Here is a 16843-nt window from a genome sequence, read left to right as displayed (position 1 = left end):
CACCCCCAGAATTAGATGTACTGTAGTAGATAGCGCATTCCAGAGCCTCCGCCGTTTACCATTTCCAGATACTATACATTTCATCCTTCACCATTTCCAGACACACCCCAACTATTATCTTACCCTTTCCTGACACTGCCAGGTAGGTATACACCTCCATAAGTTCCAGTCAAAACGAAGAGCATATAAACCCACCCCTCACCCCCAAGCAACATTTAGATCTCTTCTCCATCACCCAGATTAAATCCTCATCAATCCCCAACACACCATCGAACTCCTCGTATCCCATCTTTTCCACCCAGAAACCACCACCAAAATGAGATTCCTCTCCATCCTCCTCCTCAGCGGTCTCGCCGCCGCAGCAACAGCAGCCGCACCAGCGACCGCGCCAGGCAACGCACACCCCACCACGCTCGTCCAGAAGCCCGCCACCGCGGACGGTGCTGCTGGCACTGCTGGCACTGCTGGCGTTGCTGGTGGGAGCACATACAACCACGTCGCGGTAAGGGAATAACACCCTCACCCCCATTCCCCAAATTACAATAGATCCCGGGGACGGTCCCTATACATAACGGACTATGCGCTTACTGAATCATGCTGGTTGGTGGTGAGCGATAGACCCCCAACGAGGGCCAGAAGCCCGCCACCGATGGCGGGGATCACGGCGCGACCACATCGCCCGCTACCGATAGCAAGGCTAATGCCAATGGCAACGCCAATGGCAATGCCAACGCTAACGCCGGCGCCAATGGCAAGGGCAATTCTGGCAGCAGTGGCAGTGGCAGTGGCAGTGGCAATGGCAATGCGGGCAGCACCAAGGCGAATACCAGTGCCAGCAACAACAGCAACAGCAAGGGCAACGCGGGAAGCAACGCGGGAAGCAACGCGGGAAGCAATGCGGGAAGCAACGCCCACAACGCAGCGGGCGCGCTCTCGCACTAGAAGGGTTGCCGGGCTCTGGACGAGGACTTCTAGGATCTTGAGATGGGGCTTATGGTGGAGGTGGTGGATCAAGGTTTACGGAGGTGATGGAGGAGAGGTTGGAATAGACAGGCAAGAAAGTGGGGATGATGGCGGTTACGAGTCATGGATTGTTGGTTTTGTTGTTGTTGACGAGACGTTGGTTCTGGGGCATGTATCTCGTGTTTTGATAGCTAATTTACTAATGGTATTAGGATTAAAGTGAGGGAAGCTTGGTTCCGGGGGCCGAGTTGGTGATCATCGTACGTGTAAACATTGCATTGCTCCGCTCCGCTGGAACATACCAACCCTTGATACGAAACGGACGAAGACCTCCCATATAGACATAATATGTACGACGAACACCCGGGCTCAATGTTCATCGAACCCGTTCACCGGTCATGAAGAAATCAGTTATCCAGCATCGGCAGCCCGCCCAAATCGTCAAAGAGCCTCGCTATGCCTTCAAAGGAACAATCCGGGAACCCGAAGCCGTAGGCCCATTCCTGATCCCCAACAACTGTTAGCCTGGATCCATGAAAACGACCAGAAGAAAGTAGCACCAGGGCCGTTCCAGGAACAAGGCTGAGAGATAAAAGGAAAGCTCACCGGAATGTCAAATCCAGTCCCACTCGGACTCGTATCCGCATACTCGCCACCACTCCCCCCACTCCCACTCCCACCACCATCGTGACTACTCGTCGAAGATGCCAGACTCTGCTGATTCAGCTGGTGCTGATTAAGGTGCTGCTGGTGCAGATGTGACAGCGACGAAGTGGACGAGGGCAACGACCGGAATTCCCGGAGATAGTGTTTGATGATCTCGACGGACTTGCGGGCGACGATGGACTCGTCCATCGCCTCAAGGATTTCGACGCCCATCTCCACGGATCGCTGGAGCGGGACGGTCTCCGGGCAAGGGCCCAATTTGGACATGGGTAAAAGCAGAGTGGAAGTCGCAAACATGACGTAGGTTGTATTGTACCACCTGTTACTCGGGACGTTAGCATGATGAGAGCTCCGACATGGAGAAAGCCAAGGAAAGAGTAGAAAGAACTTACCAACAGCGGAAGAACTCATGGATGCGATAAATATCGTAGATCACCTCGATGGTCTTCATGGCTGCATCGAGGCACTTGGCGATGGTCTGTTCGAGTTCCATGGGCGGATGGCGGAGTTTGCGGGTGAAGTGGCTCAGGAAGGGGCGGAATAAAAGCATTTTGACATTAAAATAGCCTTGTATGGTTTGATACAATTAGCCACATGTATGATGTTGCCATTGTATTGCGGTAGGACTTACGAATACCCAGGACTAGTCGTTGTCGACGCGCCCACTTGGGGTCTCTCAAGGCGCCCCCGTTTGCCCGTTCCATCATGTCGGGCTTGAGCCGGTCCGGCAAGCGCGCCATCCAGCGGTCGAGCTCAGTCTCAATTTGGAGAGCTAGGTGTAGCTTCTCTTGTAATGTGATCCGTGAATGATAGATCTGTACGGAGACTCTGCGAATGATCTGCGCGAAGTCGACCATCCAAGGAATGATGGCATATTCAGACTCGTCTCTTTCCGGCAGAGCTCGATTGTGATATTCATCCATGCCTAAGGTGTCTGGACGACCGACTGAGAAGCTCATCTCACTGGTGCGATTAGTGACCTACCTGGCAGAATTGGCGGCAAAACTTACATTTCCAAGGAAAAGAGGCCCCTAGAAACATTAGGTCTAGCAACATATCATAAGGCTATCAGACTTACCACCAAGTCTTCGAGATCCATCCAGCGCGATGATCGTCTATGCTCCGCACCTCTCGATTAAAGCCAGCAGCCAGGCACGTACGCACTGCGAGCCCCAGATACATGTAGGCCACTAACATAGAACATGAGTAATCTCCTTGCAACGGAGAGAAAAAACCAACTCACTGTTCGGATTTAGTTCATTCTGACAGATTTTCGCCTATCCAAGTCAGCGTGCGCAAAGTCCTAAACCCCTTCAACACTCACCATAAGATACAGACACTGCACCGTGTCCAGCGTATTCGAAAAATGCAGGTAATTCAAATACATCTGGGCCTCGCCAAACAGCTTCCGACTCCACTCGAACCTCGTCAACCCGCCGAGCCTCTCCTCATCCCACACCCTCACCAGGGCCCCAAAGGAAAGAATGCTCAAATACAGAGCCAAAAAACTGGGTTCCGGCTGCACATTCCGGTTGAACCACAGATTATGCGCTCGCTGCAGAAAGTCCTCCTTATCGATGAGCGGGTGAATGAAATGGATATTCTCAAAGTAGCCGTTGATAAAGGCGTGCGCCTGCTCGAAGTAATAGTTCTGCTCTTGCATCACCACCGGCTGTGCCGAGCCCGCCGTACACGAGGGTGAGAAACTTGGGTTATGCAGCGTCGACACAATCGAGTACCCAGCGGCGGGCTTTTCGGCGTGGGGATGCTGATGTTGCTGCTGCTGCTGCTGCTGCCGCCGCTGTGCCTCGAGGCGCCGCTGTGGCTCGCGCGCCTTCTGCAGGTGTCCGAGCAGGGCCGCCGACGAGGTGCTACCGTGAAACTCGATGCCGTTGGTGTGGTGATTCAGTTCGCTGATTTCGTCCCCGACCGAGTCCCCGGCCTCGTCGTGGTGGTCGTAGAGGGCCGGCGCTTCTTCCCGCGGAGTGGACTCGTTGCGGGGCAGGGATACGGGGGTCGCATCGATGGCAGCTTGGGGCACCACCGGTTGTTGGGCCGCTCCGGGACTTGCGAATGACGTGGGAACGACTCTCTGGGGTGGCTGCGAGGTGATTTCCGACTCTGCCAAGCGTAGCTTGGTTGTGAGCTCGTCCACTTTTCGCTCTAGGTCTGCGACATAGCTGAACCACCCTTTAACAATGCAATCTACTAAGACTGTGGCAACTGGGACCATCCTTACCTGGCAGACCGGCTACTCTCCCTCTGTCGGTAATTCCCTTGATACACGCAAGTGAGGTCACTTTCTGCGACGAGGTTAGATACCGATATCTTCCCAGATGACTTAATACCACAACATACTCTTACAGTGAGAGCAAGGATACTGTTCATCGCACTTGTACTTCTTAGATCTACACCGTTCGCAGGCCTGGGCTGCGCGGGGTCGCTTTGCCCGGGGCTGAGGGAGGTTCTCATCCCCGGCAGCCGGTGGTGCGGGAGATGGGCGAGCCTCAGGTTGCATCATCCATCTAGATTGTGCACTGCATTGGGGGCTGACAGAGAGCGAAGAAGTCAATGTGGAAAAGGTGAAAGCTGTTGTGATCGGACAGTATCCGTTGAGATTGATGGGAATGAAGGGTAAGCAGGGGAGAGATGCAAAGGCAAGTAAGTGTGTGCAGTGAATGAAGGGTGACACACGGATGATCGAGGATGATTGATTAGTTAGTGGTGGATTGTTGGTTGAAGTGGAATCTGGCCAAAAACTCAGAAATGCGCCGGCTTTTCCGACCATCACGTGGCCCCTTCGCCCCCGCGGGGTCCCCGCATCGCTCGGTTTTAATCTATCGACACGTGCTGCTTAAATTAGGTCATGATTTAGGCCTAAGAAGGAGAGTACTGAGAAGACTTTCACATATGTCAATGGTAGTTTAAATAATTATGTACAGCAGATGGTCTAATCCAAAAAGCGCCAAGTCCAATGCAGCATGTGTAGGGGTGAGTGCGTACGCGTCTCATCCGCCCCACTACAGAAACACACAGGCATTCTCACAGTGCAATTTCCATGTTCAAATCGGCCACCACCGACTCAACGTCCGCCGCGTCCCATTCGCGCACCTCGTCAGGTAGAACCGCGCCCTCATATTTCTGGCCAACCCGGTGGATCAATGTCTCAATCCCGTCGCCATCCGTAAACGACCAGACCCGCACAAAGCGACTGGCAAACTTCAACGCGAATGCCTGTCCAGCAGGAATCACGGCCGTCTCCCCTTCACGGAACTCGGTGTCGGACTGACCCTCGAGGCTGACGATCAGCGTGCCCTCCTGCACACACAGGCAGTGGTCCACCGATTTGAAGGTCATGTACTTGGACAAGATGGTATCACCGTACACTTTCGAGGATTCTATACTGGAGATGGCACAGACCCCACTGCTCTGGGCGGTGGTGACGAACGGCCGGGACATCACGCCGCCAAACATCCATTTCGGCCCCGTGTTGGCCCGAAGGAAGTAGCCCTGTGGGCTCTCAGGCAGTACCTCCTCATCCTTCGTCCATTCTCCGAGCTCCGGAGGCTGGTAGTGGGGCTGGAATACCACGTCGAATTGTTCCTTCGCAGCCATCACCTTCGGGATCAGGATGGACTTGAGATCGCGGTCGTCGTGCTCCGGCACCAGCACTCCGTCGTAGCGCTCGGAGACATATCGGAAGAAGTCGACCCAGTCGCCGGGTGTGACCACTCCGTAGGTCTCGGTGTGTGGGCCCATCATCTCAGGGTTATGGATCACGGTCTAGAACATAAGGGTCAGTTTCGGGTCGTAAAGAGAAAAGTTTTTCTAGAAGCCAAGGCGGCCTGCCGTGCAACGTACAGGAGGCACATATGCAAAATCTCCAGGCCCCATGATGCGACACTTGTCGCCATTCCATAGCTTCAGGAACCCTTTGGTTACCAAGAAGACATCGTGTGCATGGTTGTGGTAGTGGAATCCAGGTGCGTCCGAGAGAACAGCGCCGCTCTGGAAGACCGACATCAAGCCATTGGTCTGCAGCGACGAGGCCAGAATGCGAAAGGAGCCCTTGCTGCCGGGAATGGTGAGTCGCTCGCCTTCCAACTGGGGAATTGCATAAGGAACCCTGCCCTTGGGGGGCTCATTGGTCCAGGATAAGGACATGATGAAGGTGTACGTGCGTGGATGAGACAGGAATTGTGGAAGGTTGGCTTGTGGAAAAGCTCAATGAAAGAAAGGGCGTGGCGAGAGAGGTGTAAAAAAAGGTTTGTTGAGGGGTGATTGAAAGTTTCGCCGTGGGTGCCTCAGATATAAGGACGGCGGAGAGGCGTCATCGGGAAGACTGTGGGGGCAACTTTCCCCCATTCCCCCATACTACGTACGATGTACCGAACTCTGAGCTACCCCTCGGATTTGCCGTGCAACCTGTGATGACCGGCTTTTCCGGTCGCTCGCCTCCTTCCCCGCAGTCAGATGATCTCTGAGAGGGCTCCTCCGGGGTATGATTGTCCCGCAATTCTTACGAGTTGGTAGAGAGTGTGCCGAGATTGGTCTTGCGGGCAACCCGGACGGAAACATATTCAAGCCAAGCCAGCACAAGCTGTTCCGCATCAACAATCAACATTTGTACTCTGCATTGAGTTCTCAATCGCGCAATACCATTGAATTCTCCACCTGCATGCAAACAGTGAATACGAGATAGCGCAGGCGAAGAATGCGAAAAGCGCTCACATATTGAATGGAATATAGGTGAAAAACGCCCAATGAAAAATCACAGGCTTTTCGCCGGGTATACATCACTGGGTTTGTGACTCCGTTTCGCCGAAAGGGAAAAAGCTAATGGAAATAAGCCCGAAACGTGGCGAAAGATTCAGGTGCAGTATGACGACCTCAGCGCACAAAGAGAAGCGAAGACAAAAAGGGCAGCCAGCACCCCAGACTTTCAGAATTTCTTTTTCTTTCGGAAGTTTGATCATAGGCCACGGGGCGTGTTTGCCTTGGTTTCGATCCTCCCTCCTGGTGGGCCTTCATCGCCATCACCGAAGCGCCTCCAGGATTGGATCTGCCTAGCATCGTTCTGCGATGATACGGAGGTAGACGAGCTTCGGCTCAAGGACGCTGGGCTGGCAGGAGTAGATGACCCCGGGGTAGACATCGACACAGCGGCTGCTGGGTTACAATGAGTGCAGACGTATAGAACGAACCCATGGCCACTGCAGCTGTTGCAGATCGAGCCTCTGTCGATTGCGTTAGTGGTGACGACAAAAAAGAAAAGCTTGTTTCGTTGGCGGAAAAACCGACCGTGGTGCATTCCCTGCGCAGCTGCGGCAGGTCTTCACTGTCTGTCCACCGATGCATGAGTTGTGATCGGGGTCAAGGGGGTGGATTGAGTCTGCCGAGTGAGACATCGTTTTCGCTGACCAACAGGAACAAGATACAACGAGCTCGATATCAGAGGATGAGCAGTTGAAAAGTCAATGAGGATTGCCCACGACTTAAAACACGTGCGAAGATGATGTGGCCAACTGAGACAATCGGTAGAATGTTGTTTCAGATCTCGAAGTTGAATTTTCTCATTGAGGGGAAGCTTGATTTATCTGTCTTCCGTTAGGCTTGGAACAATTCGAAACCAACTGGGGAAAGATGCGAGAGAAAAAGCAAAATACCAGTCTGCAGTCAAGCCAGGCTGCTCCCTGCCCGGTGCGAATGGCAACCTCTCTGTAGATGGAAATCGTAAGACCAACTCGGCCATTGATTGTGCGACCAGCTTGCGAGTCAAGGGATCTCGTATCGGCAGCACCGAATCAACTTCCAGTAATCGCCTCCGAAGTAAATTACCAGCGTGAGCCTTCGGTCACATCTAGCGATATTTTTTCGGAGAGCCGCTCCAATGATATGAACGGTCAGTGCGGCCTGATTCAAGGATCACAAAGCTTCTGCATGCTCAGTCCCCAGAGACTAGCCTCTGGGGGGGGATAGAGATGCCTACTAGACACGCGAGTATGCTTTTTTTCTCGGTGATTCACGAAGACGACAGCCGAATGAGAGCCTTGTAGATGCCTTGGACCCGTAGGGCCGGACCCAGTACATGATCGTTGCGGCGGCCATTGATAACCGGCCCAGCTGCCTACATGTGAGGCTTGCTCGTGCGTATCAGAGAATGCTGATCGTTTCGTCTATCTTGGTATGGTATGGAGGGGAAAGGAGGGGGGGGGGGGGTCGAACCGACAAAGAGAAGCAAATGAAAATAGGAGAAGTGATATAGCGTGCATACTGCGGTTAAATCAGAAAGAGGAAAAAGAAAACATGGGGTGGTGGAGATGGTGGAGGTGGTGGACTTGGTGGGTGTGATAGAGACCAAATAGGACAAATAGCCGGGAACAAGACAAGAAGCATGGCAGCCACGGAGAGTTGTGCTACCTCGCTGGCTCAGAATAAGGAGCGAGATTGGAAGATTTCGGATAAACAGATATCTAAAAAAGATTAAAGAGGGCTTCAGAACTGGAGACGGGTAGGTGCAGCCCGTCTGACTGGGACACCATCTCATCAGTAACAGCCATCGGAGTTCAAGATGACACAAGAAAGCAGTTCTAGAGGGATTCTAGCCGAAGTAGCAGTGACACCGATCACTAACCTCTGAGAACCCCGAGTGAACTTAAGGCGGCTTTTCTCCCCTCTTGGAATGGGTCCGAGGGTGTCGTATGCATGGAGCCTGCATATTCGCTAAGAGGCAGACCAATCATTGCAGACCACTTCAATCGGCCTCCCGGTAGACTGGACACTCAAGGTCAAATCCCGTTACATGTGAGAACTATAGATTCTTCCTTCCAATGCGAAAGCTTGCTGCCTTAGATACTTGGTGGATATCCACACAAGTGATCGAACAACGGATGCGGCGTCAACGAGGCGGCTATCACTCCTGCATCCCGATAGCATTCTCCATTCACGAGAACAAAGAATCAAAATTAAGCTACCCACCCACGAAAATCATGACACAGTGGACTTCATTGAACAAAAAACAACAGCAACCCCACAGTGGTGTTTGAGCCGCAGAGTTTGCCCAAGGCAATAGTTCTCTAAGGGTACTCAATCCGTGGCCATAGCGGCGGAGAGAAATGGAACGGCGTAGGGTAGTGTGGCCATCAGATGATCTGATAGTACTGTACCTGGTAGGTTGCGACACGGTTGTATCTCATGTCGGGAGGTTAATTCCATGGGCCTGCAAGTATCCGGTCGCATAATGAGGCCCGGAGAATCAATCGCGAAATAACCGCTGCAATCGCTGCTCTACTTATTAGTCAGTGCCTTAGGCACTTTTCTTTTTACCCTCAGGGCGAACTAATCCTCTTTTGTTTCCCCAATCCTCGACCAATGGCATCTTAAGTCAGCCAGCCTGGAGAGATTGCGTGTCTGCGGATTGGTCACATGTTCTGTTGCATCCTTGGTCATAATATGAAACAGGACCATGTTGAGAAAAGAACGGTATGACGCAGCAAGTGACGAGCTTGGCAGATCCATGTTGTCTTAGGTCAACCTGTTCTTCCGAAAAAGGTAATCGATGAGGACGCTGGAACAGCAAGTGGCTTGGAGAGCGCATGAGCCAAGGACGCGCAAAGGGAGCGCCAAAGCGCCGTAGAAATAGTCACATCGGGAAGATAAACTGACAGCGGTTGTCATCGATCCAGCGCCGCCCATGTGGGGACCATAAGCTCAATGCTACGTAGATTTTCCATGCGAAGGAGAATTGACTGTTCTCTCGCACAGTTGTCCACAGGGAAAGAATAGTGGCTTGCATAGTAGACAGCAATCGTGGATGGTAATAGGCTTGTCTAGTAGGGAAGAAATGGTCAGCGGCATGCAAGTACCCGACAGGAATCACGCGCTGGCCTTGGATCTTGCTTGAACTAGGGGATCGTTCATCATAGCCATTGTTAAGCTAGGCTGACTCAAGGCAAGACAGTCAGTTGTAATATTTGGATGACTCTTCATTAGAAAGAGCGCGAAAGCAGAGCAGGGAAGTGACCTCGCAAGTGCTGCGGGAGTTAAGTGGAAGTTAATGGTGTTGTTGGGCTGAGGGTCGCACAAAGCGAGATTCAGCCGCTCCAGTCGGAGGAAGAAACAAATGCGCAATCAGCTGACTTGAAAGCCAAGTGTTCCGACAAGCCAGACGCTAAACTACCACCCATGTCTGCAATTCCGTGGGAAGGTGATATCGAGGTCAAATAAGGGCAGCAGTGCGAGAACAAGGCAACTTGATGATCGCTCAGGGATAGGAGTGCGGCACGTTTCAGCCATAATCTACATACATGTCTATCCAATTGGGATCAAGGGAGGAAGCCAGATCTTAGGCAAGAGGGCTGTCAATCAGCTCCCGCAGAGGAATCACCTCATGGGCTCGAGCTGAAGCTTCTGGTCTGCATACTAAGAAAATGCGTTGATTTGACCTCAAGATGGGTGGTCACACAGGATAGCCATGCATCATGACAGAAGAAGACTGCTTGAATTATCTGCCGAAGCACTAGTTACATTCGGCTCATAGTAAATAGGTAGTTATGACTTTAACCTGGCGTTAAACAGTTGAAAAGCAAAGCAAAGAACAAAAGTGAGTATGGTCCCAAGCAACAAGAAGTTCAGCCGAAAACAAGCTAGGATGACCGGAGAATCCAGTCTCAAATCGAGAATGCCGACAACGCCACACACACTATAATTCGTAAGCGTAAGGAAATCATCAACCCATTTCATGTTACCAAAATAAAAGCATTAAGTCCTCCGCAGCGGACCCCAGGAGCCAGCTCATTCCTGAAAGTAGTCGGGAGGAAGCGAGGCCAACGTGACAATAGTACCGAGAGCACCTATCGCAACCCCTAGGGCAGCAGTAGCAGCATGGCTGGCGAAGCTCCGTGCCGCTGACTTCTTTGCTCGTTTGAGCGGTCGTTCGGAGCTGGTAGGAACATTGAGAGTTTGACTGGCGGGTGTAGACTCATTTGCAGGGACCTGGTCTGGAAGACAACGCGGAATAATATCTTGCTTGTCCGATGGCTTCCTTGGCTGAGCCTCAGATGAGCCTGCCTCGTTGTGGACACAATCCAAGGCCTGGATATCCTGCGATTGATTGGGCATGGGTTCTTCAATAGCATCTGCCTTCCTTTTCAATGGCCTAATTCCTTGTACAGTGGAACCAGGATCTTGCGGAGGAATGGCACCCTGCGATGACGGCAACTGTGGTGTTTTCGGCTGCTCTGAGACCACGGCAGTTTTCTGGATATCTTGTTCGCTCGACTCAATGTCTTTGCTTACTGGAAAGGCTGCGGCTGGGTTCGCGACAGCAGGCTCGGTGGTTTCGCAAGTAGTTGCAGTACTATGTGCCGCAGTCAGCTCATTGGCAAAGGGGCCATCCGAATAGGTCACCCTTGGGAGAGCTGGGATAGGAAGCGGATAAACACTCCCAGGATGCCAATCGATAGGAGACGCCAAAGGATTCTGCTGAAGCCCAACGAGGGAATTATGGAGAAATCTGTTCTGGGTCTGTTGACACAACAGGGGTAACGGCAGCATATTCGATGGCTGTGGCGCTTGGATAGGAAATGCTTTGCTTGGTTTTACATTGTGCGAAATTGGTTCTGAGGAGTTGTGCTCAATGACAGGCAAGTCGGATGGGATAGCCTTGGGTAAAGAGGGTGACACCTCGTTTCCCTTGTTGTCATCGAAGCGAGGCTCGGCAACACCAGAAGTCAGTCGATGAGCTGCTCCCTCGAAGTCGAAGGAAGGATCGGACGCTATCAGGTCACGAATACCGAGGACCTGAGAAGCCTTCATAGTCTTATAGTCGTCAAAGACGCATGGGTCTTCTTCCATGTCAGAGTCCAAAGAGCACTGCGAGTGTATCTCCTCTTCATCACCGTAGGAAACATCATCGTCATCCTCCTCCTCCTCCTCCTCCTCCTCCTCCTCCCAGTCCGAACTCCCTTCAGGAGAGGATTCCAGGGAGGACTCCAGCCCAGTTTCTTCCACAAAGACATCCAGATGAGTGAAACCCTCACCAGGCTCCTCATCGAGGGTATTTATCGCCGCTGGTGGGGTCATCCGCGGAGTTACCAAAGGCTGTTCAGCCGGATCACAGTCGAGGTTGATGGGACTGTCTCGGGATCCGTGGTGAGCAGCACATTCACTGTTATTAAGCATGTTGACAGATGAATAGAGGGAAACGTTCGGTGAATCCTTTTTCAAGGGTGAGGTAAAGGGTGATGAGACCTCCACAACCGACTGATCATCAAAGTCAGAGCGGAATACAGAGTCATCTTCATCAGAGCTTGCAGCCGGACATACCACCGGAGCATTATCAGTTTCGACGTCATTGTCATCGTCATCATCAGGTACACAGAACGTATTCGTAGGTGTAGGCTTATGAAGCCAGTCAAGTTCACAACGTACTCGAACCGGTGGGAACGTATCTAGATGCCGACGATGAGTCAGTTGCGCCCAATGAAAGTTCGCAAAGCAAGTTGTTGACCCGTGCGAGGCCACTCACCTTTACCACGAATCACTTCTGTGCCAAATGTGATAAGATCCCCTTGACTAAGCGGGTGTTCCTCCTGGCTGGCGAGTTTCTTTCCGTTCACGAAGGTACCGTGCATTGATCCACCATCTCGAAGATGGGCAAGCTAGTTGCAGAACCATTAGCGAAGGCTGCCCGGGTGTTGAGAGGGTTGCTCGAGAGACGCGTACCTTCTTATCCAAGCGTACTATCAGTTGAGCATGATTTCTTGACATGACTCGCGAATCGAATAGCCCATTATCCTTGCAGGGAACGAGATTCTTGGACTCCCGCTTTGACGCTCGGCCGATGCAAACACCGGTAGTATCAGGAGTAAACTTGAGAGATCGGCAGGGGAACTCATCGATCGGAGTCAGCGGACGAAGGTTAACAACAGCTAGTGATATTGATAAGTCAGCCAGTGATTTTCCGGGGTGTTTTGGAACTCGTTGAGATCCTCGAGCTCTTTTGAGGGGTTCGAGAACTCGCTGAGATTCTTGAGCTTCTGAGGCTTTCATGAATTCGTTGAAACCCTGCGAGAGCTCGGCGAGGTGCCGTACGGTGGTGGATTGGCTAATGTGCCGGGGGAGGAGTACGCCAGTCCAGGTAAACACATACCTTCTGAGAAGAGCATGACGTCAGTTTTCTAGAGCCGATCGCTCTGAGCGCTATCGATCGTTCAGCCTAGATAGACGTAGTACTCAGTGGCTGTGTTGAGATCAGTTGGGAGGAGTGGATGATGATGATGATGATGATGATGAAACAAAGATGAGGAGTTGGAAGACGGGAGACTCGAGCAGGCTGAAGAGGGGCACGTACCCGATGTAATCAGCCCGAGCACAGTCAACAGGCGGTCGCCGTCCAGGAAAGAACTGACAACTAAATGATCGGGCTGAAACAATCAAATAGAACACCAAACTTCAAGGGAAGCGTAGGGGGTGAACTTGGTGGGAACCCGAGAATACCGGTTCTTGCTGATAACTATGTAGTTCGAGTTGATGATAGGGAAGGGGGAGGGGGGAGAGCGAGGAATGCAAAGGAAAGAGGAGCCCAGACAGCTGATACAGGACCAACAATGAAAGATCAAACGGTATTTGACGGATCGGGATTCCAGTACCAGCAGTTTACTAAGTACAGTACCTAGTAGAAACAAGTGGTGAACCGGCACAGCATTGAAGTACTGTATCGAACGACGACGACGACAACGATAATGGATAATGACGGGAGAGATGGAGAGAGGGGCGATCACTGATAGGCGGATAAGTGGGGACTTCCCGTCAGGTGGACGAAAGAACAGTCACAGTGAGGAATCAGTGAGGGACTTGTAAGGCGACTAAGACCAATTAAGTCATCAGCTTGTGAGCTGGAGGAGATTCCGGGGCTTATCCGGGAGTCGGGACCACCTCCCGCCGTCCGCTTCCTTCCCTTCTTCCCTTACAACACAACACAGACTACATTACTTACCTCTTAGGGTGCCACGCACTTCCGAAACGGCCGTGTATACCACCAGCACTCTCACAGAGCGCGTTCCTTATCCAAACATCAACGGCCCATAAGAAACTTATACAATATCGAGTAAGTGCTAACTCCTTATATAAGGATATATCACTAATTATTCTTAGTCATAACTTATAGTCAAGTAAGCAAGATCTCACGGCACCTCTACAAGCACGCGACCGAGCGAGGCCTCACGCAGCACCTCTGTTCAAAATGCTTAAAAAGGCATAAATACACAGGCCCTACTGGGCCCGGTAAGGGCGCTTCAAGTTTACAAGACCTTGGTCTAAGGAGGCACCCGCAGGTCAGGCCCTCGTATGTAAAATCAGCAGTGCGTGGCCCCCTCTACAGACTATCTTGCAGACCAACTATCCCTTCGACCTGTTACGAATTACAAAGATAAGAAGAATAACATAACAAGTAACCATCCTGCTTCCTTTTCTTCATCTTCTTCTTTCTGCTGCTGCTCCTGCCTCTTTCACAGTACTATAATACATTGTCGTACACTTCTCATCCGCCTCCCTTACGACAGTCGTCCAGCCGCAGTATCGACACGCAGCCATACCAGGTTTACCCCACTCCAGAACGTTTCAAAGCACGGCATCTTTCGGGCCATTCTTTCTTGACAAAAGAGCCCGGGGCGCAACCAGACATTCATAGGGAAGAGGAAACCCGCCTCGATACGAGGAATATCCTTTAATGACACACGAGTGCAGAAGTAAGGAAACGCAGCACCAAACAAAAGAGATCCATACACAGTATATCAGTGGGGAGAGAGATTAACACAAGCCGTAGAATAAATACACACAGTGGATGAGTGGTCCAGGCGCCCTAAAAACACCCTCAAAAAACCAGGGTAGAAGATGACACAACCAGGCACGGATATTGCCTACAACACTCGGTGAGTCGGAAAGAGATGATAACGACGGTGGCGGGAGGTGGAGGAGGACGATTAAGTCGAGATCAAATAATAGATCGGGTTTACAAACCGGGAGCGCCGAAGCCACCTCCGGCACTCATGCCCTGCAAACGGGCAGCAAGTTGGGGATACTTCTCTTGCACCTCCAGCTGCGTGCGAGTGGCCTCAGCGTAGGAGATGGCGTTGATGATCTCGGCCTCCGTACGAGCGAGTTCGGCAGCGCGCTCGAAGTACTTGAGGGCTTGGGAGACCTTGCCCTGCTGCAGAAGCAGCTGAGCCATGGTACCCACGGCAATGTCGCACTCAGGATCGACTGTCATGGAATTAGTATCAAAGTGGGCGCAGCGTATTATGGCTTATCGTGACACTTACTAATCAGGGCTTTCTGGCAGAGGTTCTCGGCCTCCTGGAAGTCATGCTTCCACTGGAACAGCGCAAGAGCCTTGTTGATGAGAGGCAGGACATTGATGCCCATGGGCTTGCTCTGCTTCTCCATCTCGACGGCCTTGTCGAACTTCTCGATGGCCTCTTGGAAGTTCTGCTGGTCAAGGAGAAGTTCACCGTAGTAGTTGTAGACGTCGGGAACATCCTCGAAGTTCTTCACGGATCTGCGGAAGGTGGCCATGGCGGAAGCGACAGATCCCATCTTATACTGAGTGACACCAAGCTGGATGTGCGAGTAGATAAAGGTACGGTCGAGATCGATGGACTTTTGGTAATCCTTAGCGGCCTCGGCGAACTCACCAAGGATGAAGTGGAGCTGGGCGCGGTGGTAGTAGATATCAGGGTCGTCCTTGTTGTGGGTAATGGCAAGTTCGAAGTCATCGGCGGCAGCATCTTTGTTTCCTGTATAACGTTATTAGACGTGCAAGGAGGGAAAGCATTCGTTGTAATCACGTACCGAGTTCCAGGTGCAAGCTGGCACGCTTGATATAGCTCTGCACCAGAGAGGGCTGCAACTCAACACTTTTGTTGAGGTCCAACAGCGCAGCCTGGGCGTTGCCAACCAGGTAGGTGAAAGTAGCTCTCATATTAAGGGCCAAGGCTTCGAAGTCGCCGAGATCGCCAACCTCGAGGGCCTTCTCAAAGGACGTAGCAGCCTCCTCGTAGCCATCCCCAGTCTTATTGGCCATCGCAATCAGACCCTTGCGAAGAAGGCCCTTACCAGACTCCTCGCTCAGGTCGGCGGACTCGTCGAGACCTTCCGGAAGAGGCCTGGGGCGGAAGCTCTGAAGGTAGTTGGACACGAAAGTGGGGCTTGGCAGCTTCTTGCCCTTGGCCTCGAGGATATCCTTGCCCTTCTTCTCAGCAACCTTCTTCAGGAGTCTCTCGAGGGCGACGCGGCTGATCTCGTTGGAGAAACCGTCGATAATGCAGCTGGCGGTGAAGTCGAGAAGAGCCTCGCTGTACTGCTCGAGGTGCTCATATGCAATGGCGCGGCGGTTTAGGGCCTTGACGTATTCGCTGTCCATGGCGAGAGCGGCGCTGGTGTCCTCGACGACCTTCCCCCACTCGGACAAAACGTTGTAGCAGGCAGCACGGTTGGAGTAGAAGACAGGGTCGGGCTTGCAAATGATGGCCTTGCCGTACAGTTCGATGGCCCGGTTGTAGTCCTTGGAACCATAGGCCTTGTTTCCGGCAGCCTTCAGCTTGGCAGCGTAGGCCTTTCTTGTCTGTAAATTTGAGGGGGGTACAATCAGCAAGACTATTCAGCCTTTACCTAGCACAAAGGGTAATCGCGCACCTCCTCAGACAACTGCTCAACAGTAGTCTCGTCAACCTCAGGGATCTCATCGGAAGGCTCTTCTGCCTTCTTTGCGGCTGGCTCTGGGAGATCATCATTAGCCCGAACTTCGACGGTCGACCGAGATCGGAGGATGTAAATGGACTAGACATACCCTCCTGGACAGAGGCAGCCTTGGCCTTCTTTTCCTCCTCGGCCTTCTTCTTCTCCTTCCGTCTCTGGTTCTTGCTCTTCTTCTTTTCTGTGGGGGCGGCAGTGGTGGTAGGGCGACCGGAATCGGAGAGGTAGTAGACGACACCCGCGCTAGTTACAACCACGGCGACACCGGCGATGGTGTAGACCAGAGCCTTGTTCTCCGACACCCATTTTGAGATGCGATCCCATACCGATGCTGAGGAAGAGGCGGGGAGGGAAGTGGTGTCGAGAACCACGTTCTTTGTTGGCTGGGGCAATGGTGATGCGCTCGACATGATGACCCGGCAGAGGAACCCGTTATCTTAGTCTGGTCTCTTTTTATCTA

At 52.3% G+C, this 16843-nt stretch overlaps 5 protein-coding genes across 5 annotated transcripts; 1 reads left to right on the top strand and 4 right to left on the bottom strand.

Moving 5' to 3' along the window:
• The first annotated feature begins 147 nt into the window (after nt 1–147).
• On the top strand, nt 148–1183 carry BO82DRAFT_357701 (uncharacterized protein). Its single transcript, XM_025636088.1, has 2 exons — nt 148–502; nt 619–1183. The coding sequence occupies exons 1-2, from the start codon at nt 317–319 to the stop codon at nt 940–942; spliced, it is 510 nt and encodes a 169-aa protein (XP_025488307.1). The 5' UTR covers nt 148–316; the 3' UTR covers nt 943–1183.
• Nucleotides 1184–1370: 187 nt separating this feature from the next.
• BO82DRAFT_386168 (RmlC-like cupin) lies at nt 1371–6040 on the bottom strand (the record flags this gene model as incomplete). Its single annotated transcript, XM_025638235.1, has 12 exons — nt 5491–6040; nt 4676–5412; nt 4011–4154; nt 3869–3891; nt 2954–3798; nt 2873–2906; nt 2708–2819; nt 2640–2660; nt 2267–2592; nt 2022–2196; nt 1632–1948; nt 1371–1480 (listed from the first exon to the last, which is right to left on the bottom strand). Exons 1-12 carry the CDS (start codon nt 5791–5793, stop codon nt 1371–1373), a joined length of 3147 nt encoding a protein of 1048 aa, XP_025488306.1. The 5' UTR covers nt 5794–6040.
• Nucleotides 6041–6264: 224 nt separating this feature from the next.
• Nucleotides 6265–7315, bottom strand: BO82DRAFT_357699 (uncharacterized protein). Its single transcript, XM_025636087.1, has 2 exons — nt 6931–7315; nt 6265–6866 (listed from the first exon to the last, which is right to left on the bottom strand). The coding sequence occupies exons 1-2, from the start codon at nt 7035–7037 to the stop codon at nt 6602–6604; spliced, it is 372 nt and encodes a 123-aa protein (XP_025488305.1). The 5' UTR covers nt 7038–7315; the 3' UTR covers nt 6265–6601.
• Nucleotides 7316–10110: 2795 nt separating this feature from the next.
• BO82DRAFT_357696 (FHA domain protein) lies at nt 10111–13113 on the bottom strand. The gene is made up of 4 exons (XM_025636086.1): nt 12782–13113; nt 12355–12560; nt 12158–12290; nt 10111–12080 (listed from the first exon to the last, which is right to left on the bottom strand). Exons 1-4 carry the CDS (start codon nt 12795–12797, stop codon nt 10423–10425), a joined length of 2013 nt encoding a protein of 670 aa, XP_025488304.1. The 5' UTR covers nt 12798–13113; the 3' UTR covers nt 10111–10422.
• Nucleotides 13114–14641: 1528 nt separating this feature from the next.
• Nucleotides 14642–16793, bottom strand: tom70 (putative mitochondrial outer membrane translocase receptor (TOM70); the record flags this gene model as incomplete). Its single annotated transcript, XM_025631756.1, has 5 exons — nt 14642–14892; nt 14952–15425; nt 15481–16252; nt 16324–16406; nt 16478–16793. 5 exons carry the CDS (start codon nt 16791–16793, stop codon nt 14642–14644), a joined length of 1896 nt encoding a protein of 631 aa, XP_025488303.1.
• Between the last annotated feature and the right edge of the window lie 50 nt (nt 16794–16843).

Source organism: Aspergillus uvarum, assembly GCF_003184745.1.
Source record: "Aspergillus uvarum CBS 121591 unplaced genomic scaffold BO82scaffold_60, whole genome shotgun sequence".
Lineage (NCBI taxonomy): Eukaryota > Fungi > Ascomycota > Eurotiomycetes > Eurotiales > Aspergillaceae > Aspergillus > Aspergillus uvarum.
This window is presented reverse-complemented; position numbering and strand designations above follow the sequence as displayed.